Source organism: Filicampus tigris, chromosome 5 (genome assembly GCF_054856515.1).
Source record: "Filicampus tigris isolate MCC_2025a chromosome 5, RoL_Ftig_1.0, whole genome shotgun sequence".
Lineage (NCBI taxonomy): Eukaryota > Metazoa > Chordata > Actinopteri > Syngnathiformes > Syngnathidae > Filicampus > Filicampus tigris.
In genome coordinates this window covers 482,419-496,994 of record NC_141221.1, presented here as the reverse complement: position 1 = coordinate 496,994, position 14,576 = coordinate 482,419, and the positions used below count along the sequence as shown (strand labels likewise).

Here is a 14,576-nt window from a genome sequence, read left to right as displayed (position 1 = left end):
AACATTTTAGAACAGCAATGAGCTGAAGAGTTTAAAGTTGCAACTGTTTGGACTGGTCAGCAAATGTGTCAATGCTGGTTGCGTAAAAGTAGCCGAGTGGACTTTTCAAACAAAGCACCCGCCCGACCCCCTCCGCCAGGTTCGGAGTTTCGGTTGTGATCTCGCGAGATTTGCGCGGCTTTGATTGACGGCTAACATGACGGGGGACTACCCTGCACCACCACCACCACCACCACCACCACCACCTTCCTCATCGCCTTGAACCGCATTGAGGGGCACCCCCAGCACCGGCCGACACCCCACCCCACCCCACCCCACTCCACCCCACCCCCCATGCGGTTTTTCCTTTTTGGAGCCTTCGCGTCCATCGTCGTCGTCGTCCTGCTGGTCGGCCGACCGGCCGCCATCCTCGCATCACTGCGAGATCCTCCTCCTCCTCCCCCGCCCTCCCCCCTACCCCCCCTTCCATCACCACCGTGATGAGGCTGCATCATCATCATCATCTTCCTCAGTGATGGAGCCGCGAATAACGTCGCCGCGTCGCCTCCTGCCACCTCTTCGGACCTTTTTTCCTCGCGCGTGAGGACACACGCAGCCAAAGGAGCGCAGAGGCGTGTGCGTGTGCGTGTGCGTGCATGGGAACGATGAGCGACGACGAGATCGGTCCTCGTGCGGCGCGCGCGAGCGCGCACAAAGCGTTGCAGCAGTGCGAGCTGGTGCAGAACATGATCGACATCAGCATCTCCAGCCTGGAGGGCTTGAGGACCAAATGTGCCACATCCAACGACTTGACGCAGAAGGAGATGCGCACGCTCGAGGTGAGCGAGTGAGTGAGTGAGTGAGTGAGTGAGTGCGCGCACTAGCAGGCGCGTGCATGCAAGTGGCTTCCTGCTCTCATTGCGTAACTCAGTGCAGAGCCGTAAATTGAGACAAAAAAGCAAAACGAAAAAAAAAGAGGGGGGGGGGCTGCAGTTGTATTCTGCAGGTGGACATGAGGAAGAAAGGAAGAGCCCCCCCCCCGATAAGAACAACCCCCCACCCCCTCCCCCTCTTGCTCGTTATGCAAGGGGACCACAGGAACATATATGCCAGAGGTGGGAAAAGTATTCACACTCTGGAAGTAAGGTACAAGGTGGCTTACGCATGCTTGTGTCCAAAAAAAACAAAAGACAACTCAAGTATAAGTATTAGTGCCGATTTGGCTGCTGCACAAAACAAAGTCATCGGAAATGTAATTGAGCAAAGTAAGTATGGATTTTTGCTGTCAAGCATGTAGTGGGCTAATCTGGTCAAAGAAAAGTACTGATTCAACTTATGTACTAAGAAAAAGTAATCAAGTACTCACTCGGAACGTACTACTGCACTTACTGTCAATTATATACTAAAAGTACAAGTACTGAAGTAATATTAATATACAGTATATATATATATATATATATATATATATAGTATGTGTGTGTGTGTGTGTGTGTGTGTGTGTGTGTATATATGTATACTGTATACATATACACGCGCACACACACACAACAAACTCTAAAAAGTTCAAAATGATGAACAGTGTTCTGGTAAAAGTAGAACTACAGATTTATATCCTATACTTGATCCAAAGCAAACAAAAAAGAAGAGTACAGCTGGTGAAATGTACTTCAGAAAAAAAGTCAAAATTGATGATTTTTTATTGTCAACTCATGTTGCTACTTAAGTAAAAGTTTAAAAAAAAAAAGTACAGACTCTCCAGTGTACAAAAGTGGAAATGTGTTTTTGTGAATACTCTGGTCAAAGTAAAAGTACTGGTTCAACCACTGTATTAGCCAAACCAACCAAAACTACAGAATCTGATATGTACTTCACTATAGAGTAATAGTATAAAAGAATGTAGTACTCTTGTTCAGGTAGAAGTACTGACTCAGCTCCTAAGTCGGTAAAAGTACAAAGTTTAGAATCTGAAATGAAGTCTACATTAGTACAAAAGTTAGTACTTTTTTTTTTTTTTTTTTTTTTACACTCAAGTATACAGTACTCTGGCAAAACTTTGTATGGTAATCCGGCCTGTTGTTGTGCAGTGTTTCTTTCCGTTTTTGTTGTTTCTGTTTGGCAACGGTCATTCCAGTCCATAAACTCGCCAGCGGACGTTTGGGAGGGAAAAAACCCCAAAACAAAAAACCAGCCAATCCTCTCAGACCGACTTGAGCGGTGAGCACTTGTGAGCGTCGGCGCCCCGCCGCGTAGGAGCAAACGCCATTAAGCGCGGCCCAGCGCCGCCATAAAGTCACTTGAGGGCCGGCCGGGATGGCCTCTCGTGTCGCGCGGAAGCCATAAAAGCAGGCAGAGAAGACCTCGGTCGCATTGCAGACTTGCTACGGGTCATCTTGCAACGCGGCGCTACCAGCTTGTGCATGCTCAGAGCTAGTGAAGAACTATCAATCAATCACATTTTATTTATATAGCACTTTTCATCCATAAAAATGCAACTCAAAGTTAGTTAAGCTCACTTTGCACATTTTTGCAACTATAAGAAAAGATGACAAAAGCACAAAAGGGAACCAACGGCAAAAAAGGTTGATTTATCATTGGCAGATTTTTATGATTATTTTACGAAAAATGTGCCGTCCGTTTATCGACTTCTGCCGATCGACAGCCGGGGTACCCTTCCGCCGTCCGCCATTTTGGACCATTCGCGATCGCCTACGGGTCGGCCCGTCTATCATTTCAGACGCGCTTCCGTCGACCGATTCGGCACAAGAAAGCTTGCGGCCAAAATCCAGTAAGACGAGCACCGACACCAATCTGAAGGTGTTCAATCTTATGTCATTCAGTACTTTGAGAAAAAGCCTTTCTGTACTGCGATGAGGTCGGAGTCCTGATTGGAACTGATCCAAAAGTCCCTGTGAGTCCAAGACTTTGCTGAGTTGATGAAAAAACACTTTCCCCGCAGTCTCTGAGAAGAAGGGAAAGTTTGAGATGGGGCTAGAATTGACAAACAAGGAGTCATCCGGCGTTCTCTTTTTTTGGAGCAGGGGCTCGCCTCTTGTTGTCCACTGAGTTTCTTTTCAATGATGTTTGATTGCGGCCGTGCTGCTTCGCACGCAGGGCAAGCTGGTGAAGTACTTCAGCCGCCAGCTGTCGTGCAAGCGCAAAGTGGCCTCGGAGGAGCGCGGCGCCGAGCTGGACGACTTCCCTCGCCTGGGCCACTGGTTCCGCATCGTCAACCTGAGGAAGGAGGTCACGCAGGTGGGAGAGGCAAGACGCAAATGGTGTGGCAAAATACCAAAAAGTCAGCATGGCCAAGTGGTCCAAGGCGCTACAGTCACATTATCGCCTCCCCCGTAAAGGGGACTACAATCGTTTTGCATTTTTCATTAGACTGATTTTATTTCAGTTTTGACTGTTTTTTGGAATTTGGTTAGTTTGAATTCGGTCTTTCGAGCAAGTTTGTTCGAGTTTTTTTCAAAAATGTTTGGATTTTGGTCGTTTTCATCGGGTTTTTTTTCATATACGGAGTGTTTGTGGAGCACAAGATTTTAAAAAAGGTCGCCAAGTATGTATATAAGATACAATTCTCAAACGGGTTTTTGGCCTTCCTTCTTCTGTATGGATGTACGGCAATGCCGATCTTATGAATTAATAATCAGTTCAAAACGAACCCCGAAAGTCATGTATGATATTATTGATGGATGACAATAAGGACATCTACACTCTAAATATAGTTCGTTTGAGTTTGTTTCGTAAACGTAAAAGTTTCAGTTGGTTTAGTTTCGATTAGAGGAAAAATCGGACAGGCATGGGCCAACTATTCGTATTATACTGTATTTGTGATTTTTTTTTTTATTTCATGCAAACGTTTATACTGTGTTATCGACAAGTCACTTTGTGTATGTGGGGGGCAGGTTTTATTTTTGTCCACTTGGGGCCGCCATCCACACATTTTCCCCCCTCCCAGTCCACATCCAGACAAATGCAAGGATGCAGGGGTCACTTTGAAAGTCTTCAACTTTGTCCTCAAGCACGCCGAAACCACTACTGATGGCGTAGAAGACGCCTCCTAGTTTTAATCACAACTTTGACGTGTCTCAAAGCAGCAAGTACACTTTAAAGTTGACAAAATGTCTAGGTGAGTGGGATAACCTTTTCAATCCATCTGATAATCTGTCTTCTACATTTCCCGATGCTTCTGACAGATATGATGTCAATTGGTCAGTTGAGGCCCACAAATAAAAGACCCAGGTGGGTGATGTTAATTCCAGTTGACACAAGATGGCGCTACAATGTGAAAATGCCAGCCTCCTGAGATGGATGAAAACGAATGGAATCAATTCTTATCATCTGACTGCCTGGTGGGGGCCACATGCAGTGGCGTTCAAAGGAGGTGGCCAACGGGGTATCCGCTCGAGGGCGGGCTTCTCAATCTCTCCTCCCCCTATGAACGGAAACGTATAATTGGGCAGCAAAACGTCTTTTGCTGCAGGGCGGTCTATTGAAAGGATTGAAAATCTTCTCTCTGCACCACAAACGCTTCCGTGGGGCACTGGTATTCATCAAGGCTGCATACAGCAGCAAAATATCAAAAGTATCGGAAAATCCTACGCGTAAAAAAAAAAAAAAAAAAAAAAAGGTTCCAAATCAGGGGGGAGTATTGTACACAGGTGTTAATACAACACCACCATTTTCCCACCACCTTGTTAAGATGTTGACCTAGGCAGCGCAGCAGCAATAGTTCATGCCGTGCCGCGTCACCGCCAACGTGGTGAAAAGGCCAACATCGATGCCTAAGTAGGCTTTTATTTTGACGTTCGTTCCGGCAGCGTGTCCCGGCGTAACGACTGACTGAGCAGTAGCACTTTTGTCACGTCACCCCAAGTCCACATTATGCCAGTGGAATGGACAAGCAGAAAATGGTGCCCACATCCTAAAGCAACTCTAATCCACACACTTCTCAGTTACTCACCTGCAGAACTATTGAGGAACAGAAAAAAGCTACGCACAAAGCTTCCAAGATGCTCAAATGCAACTGCGCAAAAGACACGCGAGAAACATGAAAAACATCACAAAAGACATTGTACGATGTATCGGCCAAAGCACTCTCCACTGGCTAAGAGCGACCCAGTCAGGACTGAGGATGCCAATGGTTGGACTACAAAAGCGACTGTATGACAGGAAGTTGCTCCAAGATCATTTAGAGTTAGAACAGAGGATGGGCAGGTGCTCGGCCGCAATCGCCGAAGCGTCTTGAAGACACCACAAGCATCCAGTGAGCTCGCTCAGACCCGCTTGCAATCACACTCCCAATCCCGACCGGACAAACTGGAAAAGAGACGGTCAAAACGGCAGATAAAGAAATCTGCATTTATAAAGCTTAGGAAAAAAATGTGTGTCAAAGAGATTTTGTCGTATGCCTATCGAGCATGTTTGAACCGAGCAGGCTTCATCAAATTTGCTGTTTAAGTCGCCGCTTTGCATCGAAAAAGGTAACGTTGTGCATCATTTACTCATCGCATTTTATTTTGTCAAGTGGTTGCACGAAATCAAATCAATTGTCCATGTCTTTCCCCTCCAAATAATGCTCCGGATGTTAGCAAGCTAGCAGTGTTCAACTCAGCCCTTTTGAAAGATTGCAGCACGTGGGAAAGCCGAATGTGACCGTGTGGATGTTGTGTCCGGCAGGACATGAGCCCCGCCGGGGTGACGCTGGAGAACCTCCTGGACATGAGCGAGCAGCAAGTGTGCGAACTCCTGCTAAAGTTCGGCGCCAACGGGGAGGAATGTGCCCGCCTCAACGCCTCGCTGGCCAGCCTCAGGAGGGCGCATCAGCTCGGTAAGCTCCGACCTCCTCGCACGTAGCATCGAGCGTGCAAACAAAGCGGGGAACCAGCCAGCGGTCATATTAAAAGTCACACGAGATAACAATAAACCCCGTTTGGGCATGAATGTTTCGGAAAAATCACGTTTTGCTGCTGGAAGGTATGTTTCCCGCTACTCCAGTGGGTGGCGCTAAATGCGCACTAAAGTAGGTGCTTGACACCTGGCAAACGAGCAGGAGGCGAAGAAGACGTCTTTTTTTTTTTTTTTTTTTTTTTGCCCTTTGCTTTCCTTTCTTCTGTGGATTTGTGTCACCCCCTAAATAAATTAAATTAATCTACATAATAGCACCAAATATGAACGTTTTGAGGAACTCCAACCCGGAAGTAGATTTTTAACCTAGAAGTAAAATACAGAATAGATCCGTGCAAAAACAAAACAAAACAACACAAAAAACCCCAATAATTTTCTTCACGTTTAGAACATAAAAACGGCTTGAAAAATAAAGCAAAAGTGCTTTTTTTTATAACCAAAAAGAGGCAGCTTGTGATGCATTCAGGCACTATCTGACATTAGAGCGGCTCCACGCTTACATTTTTCAAGAAGAAACTGAAAACCAATACGCAGTGTGATTTATTTAATTGCATCAAATGTTCATATTTGCTGTGTTGGGCTATAATAAGACAAATAATGTGTAGTTCTGGCACACTAACGTTCCGTTTGCGCAGTGAAAATGTCTTTTTTGGCCATTCGTCTGCTGGCCACAATATTAGGAACCTCTGCACAACATGCAAGAAGATTTCTATAAAAATCTGCAATGTACTCACGTATAAATACAGGCATTTAACATCGTAACATAGCATTCGAGGTGCCGAGGACTAAGAGGAGCCTCAGAGGGGATTGCGCCTTCTCTGTTGCTGGTCCTTCCCCCTGGAATAAGCTTCCATTGGATGTTAGGCAAGCCCCCTCCCTGGCCATGTTTAAAACCCGGTTGAAGACACATTTCTATTCGTTAGCTTTTGGTCTGACCTGAGACTGACACATTTTCGGCTGTTTTCCGCTGTCTATTGTGTATAAGGTTTTGTGTTAATTTATTGATTTCATTTGTTGCATTATGGCTATTTTTGTTGAGTGCTGTAGCTGTTGTGAAATGCGCTATATAAATAAAATTGTATTGTATTGTATTGTATTGTATTGTATGAACCGATGAGTTTATCTTTTGATTTAGGCCATAAATGTATGCAGCATAGCAACGTGATAAGTTGGCTTTATTGGCAAACAATTATTTTTGCACAATGCCCTTTAATCTTTAGTTGCATTTTTTTCATTTCTTTGAAATGAAGTGAAGATTTCAAAATAAATAGCAGAGGGGGGGGGGTCGGCCAGCCATTTTGTCACTTGCTGTCGACTGAAACTGTCATCGCAGTTGCTCAGGGCTCAGGTAACGACCAATCACGGCTCACCTGTTTTCTAAAGCTGAAATATCAAATATAAAAAGGTTCTTTTATGGCGATGCAAACAACTGATGTCAATTGAAAGCTTGACGCAGTCAAAGCAGCACAAAACGTGAAAAGATTTTGGGGGGAGGGAGGGGCTCAACGTGATGATGATGATGATGATGAGGATGAGGATGAGGATGATGATGTTGTTGTCGCCACGCCATCAGCCTTCCAATTGGCAACAATTAGCAGGCACACCTGCTTTCTATTAGCCGCCTCTGCCTTTCTCTGCTCCACAACATTTTTTCCAATATATGTCAAAAAAATCCACCTGAAGTGTCCATTGTAGATGCATTTATGTAACTTTTAGATTTGAATTGACAGCGACCTGAACAAAACAGCATCACTTGTTTGTGGAGGTTTTCTGGTTGCTTGCATTGCTGAGCCCAGTGCTGCCGTTCTCCGATGAAACACCGGGGGGCGACAAAGACCACGTTGCATGCAATGCTGTTGCAATGCCAGAAGATGATCAGAGGGGGGCAGTAGTGCATCGCTACAATCGCGTGCTTCTGTTTAGCCGGCACAGAGACAGCATTTGGCGTCTTTCTACAAAGCGCCTTCACCAATAGAATAACTATAAGCATGCAAGCCATCGTCATTATGGACACATTGCCAGCTTTTCCTTTTTTTTTTTTTTTTGGTGGGGGGGCTTTACAACAAACAGACAATCAGCAACACACCCTCATTCATCTCTGCTGATTGCCTTCTGTTGTTTTTGCCTCCTTTGCACGCTTAAGTCGAATCTAATTAAGTCAGATAATTAATCAAATTAGGTCGTCAAGTGACTCAGTTGGCTTGGAAGTGACAACGTGTTCACGTCCCAAAGTCTTTGTGCTTTATTCTTCTGTCCTCAAGATGCAGTTAATGTGCTGAAGAAAAAAAAAAAAATCCACAAGAGCGAGATGCATGATTAGACTGTTCATCAAATCATGATCTTTGATGGACGTCAATGGTAAATATGTGAGTCATTAGAATGAATATAATCAATCACATTTGAATCCGTGGATGAATAATAATGAAAGTTTAGCCGGACCACCGGCGGACGGACGTTTAAAATTAGAGGCGGACCGGCCTATAGAAAAAAAGTTACAGTGACGGACGACGGAGGGTACCCATGCTGCAGACGGATGACGAATAACGGATGCTACATTTTTCGTCAAATGCCCGAACAAGTGGCCGCCCTTGACGGACGGACCGGTCCGTCGCAATGCCCACCTCTGGTGTTTATACCCTACCTATTCATATATCAGGTGCCTAAACTTGTCCGACTTCCAACTTATTGGCTTTTCTTTCCCTCACAATGGGTGGGACACGCTGAGATTCCCCCCCCCAAATCTTTATCTTCTATTCACAAGCTGTGCTGATCTCAAATCCCAAAGGAATGCAACGGCGCCATCCTCTGGCGTCCGTTGGTCGGTACAGCGGTTTACAAGCCAGAATTCCTCAGCCAGGACCGGGTGAGAATCTCTTCCACCAAACAATGAAAATATTTGTTGGCGGCGAGCAACACATGGATCCCAAATGAAAAAAGGAAATTCCCAGCCTTTGCGCAATCCATTGCCCGATGCTTCTTTTGGCAGCGATTGCAGTTGATCATGACAAACATGTTTTGGAGTGTGACGCCCACGCTTGCACACGTCTCTTTGGGCAGCACGCGAAGCAGCCGACAGAGGCCGGCCGCTCGTTAAAACCATGGCAGCAGAAGGTCGTGAAACGAATGAGTGACCACGGCGGGTCAAAGTCATTTGGGTTTGGCTCGCGTGTGGAATATCCCCCCCCCCCAAAAAAAAAGGCCTAAAGGTCAATGTCCTCCTCAGTAATCATCGGGTGGACATACGCCCACTGGACACAACATGAGGAAGCCCTGCGCACGGCGAGGACAATATAGATTGTGTATATATATTGAAAAAGTAGGATTTGAAGGGGAAGTCAACCCAAACCTATTTTGTCCCAGAATATGTTCGATGCAGGCCCACCAGTTGAAACGAGGCATTGTGATCAATTTTGCCTTGGTGGAACAGGAGTTAATCTAGCCGTTTGGAGCCATCTCCAAGGGCGGCCATTTTGTCACTTTTATCCACTGAAAATGAGATCACAGCTCCGCTGTTTTCTGAAGCTGAGCCGTGATTGCTCGTTAGCTGAGCCCCGAGCATCCGTGACGTCATTTTCAGTGGACAGAAGTGACAAAATGGCCGCCCCCTCAGAGGGCTAAAAACGGGTGGAAAACGAATTGTTGATTGGACAACTTCTTTCATTCTGTCACTTTCCTTCCATGGCGTTTTTCTCCCACTCGTCTTTGTTCTGTCAGTAGCTACTTGCGTTGGACTTAGCCCAATGCTGATGTGTGTTTCGGACTCCAACCTTGGCGTCTTGGCTATCCTACGCACCTTGTGGTTTCCCTGGATGCCAACATGAGCCGGCACCCAAAGCCAAACAACTTTCATTTGCATCCTTGACAATATTTGTCGCATTTCCGCTACTTGATCTGCTTTCTGAATGTCGCACTTGTGAGCTGTAGGAATCTGAGCTTTAGAGAGAGGGCACGCCACCTCTTCGCTTCCCTTCCCTTCCCTTCGCACTGCCAATCATGAGAACGCTAGCTACCATCTCCCCCCGTAAACACGCAAACCTCTCCGTGAATCCTTTTGGCCGTTTCAGTCTTGAATTCTGCTATGTGCACTGCTACTCCCGCTCTACCTTGTTTGCCTTGGATAGATTTGTCAAAAGTGCAAATCTTACTACTTGCTACTCTACCCACATTTCAACAGCACTCTCAATTTTCCGCTTTCCTCTTTCATGACGTCAAGTCTAGGCCAAGCCGGGGAAGTATCCAGCGTGGAATGATTGCCGTCGGAACCGTCGGGGTCGGACCGCGGACGAGCTGCGCTCGGACGCCGCCGTTTTGCCAAAGTGCCGATACGACGATGACATCGTGGCCGCCGTCAACCGTTGACGCGGCGCTCGATCGGAATAGCGCACCCTGCGAATCCCCGTCGACTTCCGTTGGGACTCGGCCGTCCGTCCGTCCGTGTTTACGATGCGGCGTTTTCCTTGCGTCTGGCCATCGCCATCCGTTCCAACGGGAACGCGCGCGAAGCCGCAAGCCAGCGGCAGAGCCAAACGAGCGCACAAAGCGCCGAAGGCCGGCAAGGGCTTCGACCGACAAAGGAGAAAGAAAGCGGGCGAGAGCGTGACGTGAGCCGGCCGAGCGCAAAATGATGCAAATGCTCGAGACACCCAAATTGAGCTTCTCCGTGACAACGTGACAACGTGACAACGTCCCGCTGTCTGAATTTTGGGGGGAGCAGAAAGACGCCACTTGGACTGCCAAAATCAAGCAATGCCTTTGAAAAGAAAGCGACGTCATCGTCATCATCATGTGAAAATAAAGCTTTTGAATGGGAATTTGCTTTTGGAACGGAGGAGCTGCCGTCCTCCTGCGCTCTTCCCGCGCCACCCTTTTCAAGTCCTTTTCATTGCTTTTTTGAAAAGTGTCTTTGCACTTTTTTCCACATTGCACTCTAGTCATTTTGAACCACGCACTGGTCAAAAAACAACAACAAAAGAATCACTCCTTGGTAATAAAAGCTTCCGTATGGCTTCGCTTTGGGTCGGGCATGGCCCACCCGCATTTGCATCGCTTTGAGTGGCAAAGCCGAGCCGGACTTCCCAATCTTCCACGTTCCAAACGGGCTCGCTCGCCTTGCGCGGGCTTGGCTTGCGCTTTGGCCTTTCTTTCGCATTCACTTCCTCTTTCCACCTTTCGCCGCCCAGTCAAACCATTTCCCCTTCACAATGTTCGCTCCGTTCAGGACCCGTTTGAAGCACTTTCTTTTGCATTCCCCAATTTCCACAGCCCAAAGGCCCAAACTAAGAGCTGGCGCACTCGCCGCCTTTCTTTCCTTCCGCCTCGGTCAGCCACTTCAAGCCTTCCGACCGAAGCCGCTCGCACCTGCCGCGTTTGGCCACTTCAATGGGTCGGGGCGGCTTTCGGTTCGGATCGGGCACGGAAGGGCCGATTTGCGCCGAGTCGCTTTCTTCTGATTTGTTTTCTTCCCCATCTCGACGTTTGCGTTTGTTCGGCGGGACCGACACGTCGGCTGTTTGGCGTCCGGGGGCCCTCACTTTGGCCAGGCGCCTCAGCGGAGCGTTTGGCTCTTCCCGATCGGGTCCCGTTGCGGCGTTTTCAAGCCCGACGATGACTGAATGTGTCCGTGCGAGATGTTGCCCCCCCCCCCCCCCATCCCCCGTCTGCGTGACTCAGAGCGGGCGGCCTCGCTTATATAAAACGTGTCGGTTACAATCGGGCCGGATTAGACACGGCCCAACGGGACGAGAAAGCGCGGCCGGCGTTGCGGCCGGCGTGATGAAAGCGATGGAATCCTCCGTCCGCTCTTGGGACCGCGCTCCGACGGACGCAAACGCGGTGACTCATACGTTCACCAGGCAGCTGCGACACGCGCGCGCTCGCAAAAGCACGCGACCGCACATACACGTGCACAAAACACACGGCCGTACGTAGACCTTGGCAAACACACGCGGACGGGCAGGTACTCACGTGTGCACGCGCACACTTGCACGCGCATGCACAACCACACATCTATGAAAACAAGGACATCCACACTTATGAACAAAAGCACACGAGCACACACACTCTTTGGCAAACGCGCATGCACGCGCGCAGCACACACAGGCACACGTCTTGATGGTTGGAAGCTATCGTCCGTTTTTTTCTGAAAAAGTCACCCGAGTGGCTTGAGAGGACGCGTAAACGCCAAGAGAGAAATGACAGCGGCGCCCATTCAGCGGCCGCTGCAGTCTGTTCCATTTTGATGCCGTACTTGTACTTTTGCCCGTTGCCAGTCCATCCCAAAAAAGAATGAAAATGTCTCAACCAAGCAGCAAGGCTGCCGTTTTGCCTGCCTTTGAGCGGCTCTTTCGGGGCCACGCCGCTTCGGTAACAGCGGCCGTTTACCAAACAAAAGTTTCACCGATCAACGCCAAACGGGGGGGCCGACGCCTCTCGGCCGAGAGGATGCGGCGAAACGTCTCAACGAGCCCCGCCCCAAACTCAACAGGAAGTCGGCCGCTTTCCCCCAAAGCCTTGTTGGGGGCCAAACCCGCACGTGACACCGCCGCCTGGGAAATGGTCAAATTCATCCCCCCAACAGCAGTTGTCACAGCTTGACGTGAGATTGGCTGGCCAGGGAAAAAAGGCTCAAGAAGCCATGCCGGCAAACATTTGGGCTTCAACGGCCGGCCTTTTGGGGCTTCTTGTGAATTCTGGACTTTCTGGCGTTGTTTTTTTTCCCACCTATCGATGGCTCTCCGCCGTGCCGGCACGTGCGTGGTGGTTCAAGTCCAGCCTTGAAGAAAGCGGGCCTTATAGATTGGTCGACGAATGGGTCCGACAAAGAAGTTGCCGATCCCGTCCGGATTCGTAAATGTCTGGAAGCCGCCCTCGCCATCCTTTTTGGCGGCGCTTGAAAAGCCGCCATATAGACGATGATCGCGGCGTAACGCCGCATCTGCATGTTAGCCCAGTAAGAAAAAAGTGGAGGTGTAAAAAAAGCCAAGAAAAAAAAAAAGCAACACGAATAAATGTCAGTTTGCCATCCAGTTGCCAAGGCAACCAATGGGAGGCTAGGCTGGTCCCAACCTGACAAAAACCTGAAGAAGAAGATGGCTGTCTTGCTTCTGCTTTCACTCGACACCTGTTTGGTTTCAGCAGCGTCCTCTCAGCTTTTTTGCTTCGTATTTATTTACCGCTAATCATCGAGTTGAAAAGCTTGCTAATTGGAGACTGTCATTCATTCGTCGCAAAGCGGAACCGTGACGCAGGTTCGTCATCATATTGGCTGAGAGAGGCGCGGCTCTTTAATCATCTTTCCATCTGGGAGATTCGCAAGAATTCTAAAGGCTGCCACTTAGTTGGATGTGAAGAAAAAAAAAAAAAGGCCACATCAATTGTCCAATCGTAGCCCTGAGGAATCCAGAGAAAATTCAGCCACTTTGACTTTGCAACATGGCGTTTGGTGGGCGTGGTTGTCATGAGGTACACCCCCGCTCCCCCCGCCCCGGAAGAGAGCTGTACCTCAAAACGCACGGGAGGTCATCGATTTTGCTTTGAAGCGGACACATATCGGCACGCCAGCACGGACCGCTCCAGCAAATTAGCATCCGTTTGGCCGTCCGCAGCTGCGGCCGGACACAAATTCAACAAACGGTTTTCGTTGCGGGTCGGTTCCAATCATCCCCAAATAAACTGCATGAGGAGTGTCGCGTGTATTCGTGTGACGAAATGATATACACGCCAATTGCTCTTGCGGTGCGGGAAGGCCGTCGGCTCTTTTGTCGCCCGAGTTGGCAAACTCCGGCGGGACCTTTTATGCATTTTTGGTTTTTTTTGAAATCTTCATTGGAGTTCACTTAATGCCGCCGGTGTTTATTTCACGTTTGAAGTTATCTTTTGATGCTCGTCGCTCCTCCGAGACGTCGCAAAGCAAAAAAAAAAAAATAAATAAATCATCAAGAAAAAGAATCACGCCCTGGGAGGTGGAGTCGACTTTATTACATAATACGCGGTCACTTTTTTGGTCATCTCGTACCACATATATTTAAAAAAACCAAAAAAACACTCATACTAAAAGGAATAAAACCAAAACGAAGCATTTTCCCCCAAAACGTCGGGACGTGTGAAAGTTCCCGCAGTCGGGCCGGCCTTGACTTTTCCTTCTTGTTGTTTTATTTCCCTCTGAAGAACAACTTGAGGAGGATAAGTTGCACAGTCACGGAGGTAAAGTATGTTTGCCGCTCGTGCCGTTGTCGTGACGACTCCATTTGAAGCGCATCCATTGGCTGCCGACGAGGTCCGCCGTGCCGCTGAGCATGCGCCCCCACGCCGCCTGCATGACAAAGACCACCAGAAAAAAACAACAACGCCAAAAAAGCCATCGGAGGGACGCACATTTCATCCAAGTCAGCCTTTGACCGCCATGCTTCTCGCCGTCATTTCACCGCCGGCCAGCATTTTCCGCCACGTGTTTTATTGCCACCGCTGTACACATTTGACCTCAGAACACCCTTTGACTCGTACACGCAATTTGACCGTTATGCCCCATTTTACCGCTGCTCGCCATTTGACCGCCGTACGCCATTTTGCTCCCATGTTACTCGTGTTTGTCATTTACTGCTGCATACCAAACCACATTTGACAGTTTGCTGCTTTATGTCCGGCCCTAAAATCCCGCATAGAATATGCACCCGTCTTTAAAACGCCCT

At 48.2% G+C, this 14,576-nt stretch overlaps 1 protein-coding gene across 3 annotated transcripts in view; it reads left to right on the top strand.

Annotated features, from left to right (window-relative positions):
- Nucleotides 1–180: 180 nt before the first annotated feature.
- The window catches only part of ksr2 (kinase suppressor of ras 2), a 51,561-nt gene continuing 37,165 nt past the window's right edge, over nucleotides 181–14,576 (top strand). Inside the window, exons 1-4 of one of the 3 annotated variants that reach the window (XM_086031898.1) lie at nucleotides 181–818; nucleotides 3,091–3,231; nucleotides 5,662–5,812; nucleotides 14,056–14,091. In XM_086031898.1, coding sequence (XP_085888024.1) covers nucleotides 636–818; nucleotides 3,091–3,231; nucleotides 5,662–5,812; nucleotides 14,056–14,091 — 511 coding nt within the window. In that variant the 5' untranslated portion in view covers nucleotides 181–635. Of the gene's footprint in view, nucleotides 819–3,090; nucleotides 3,232–4,875; nucleotides 5,466–5,661; nucleotides 5,813–14,055; nucleotides 14,092–14,576 lie in introns of those variants that run through there. The other 2 variants (XM_086031899.1, XM_086031900.1) reach the window with 2 other exon arrangements.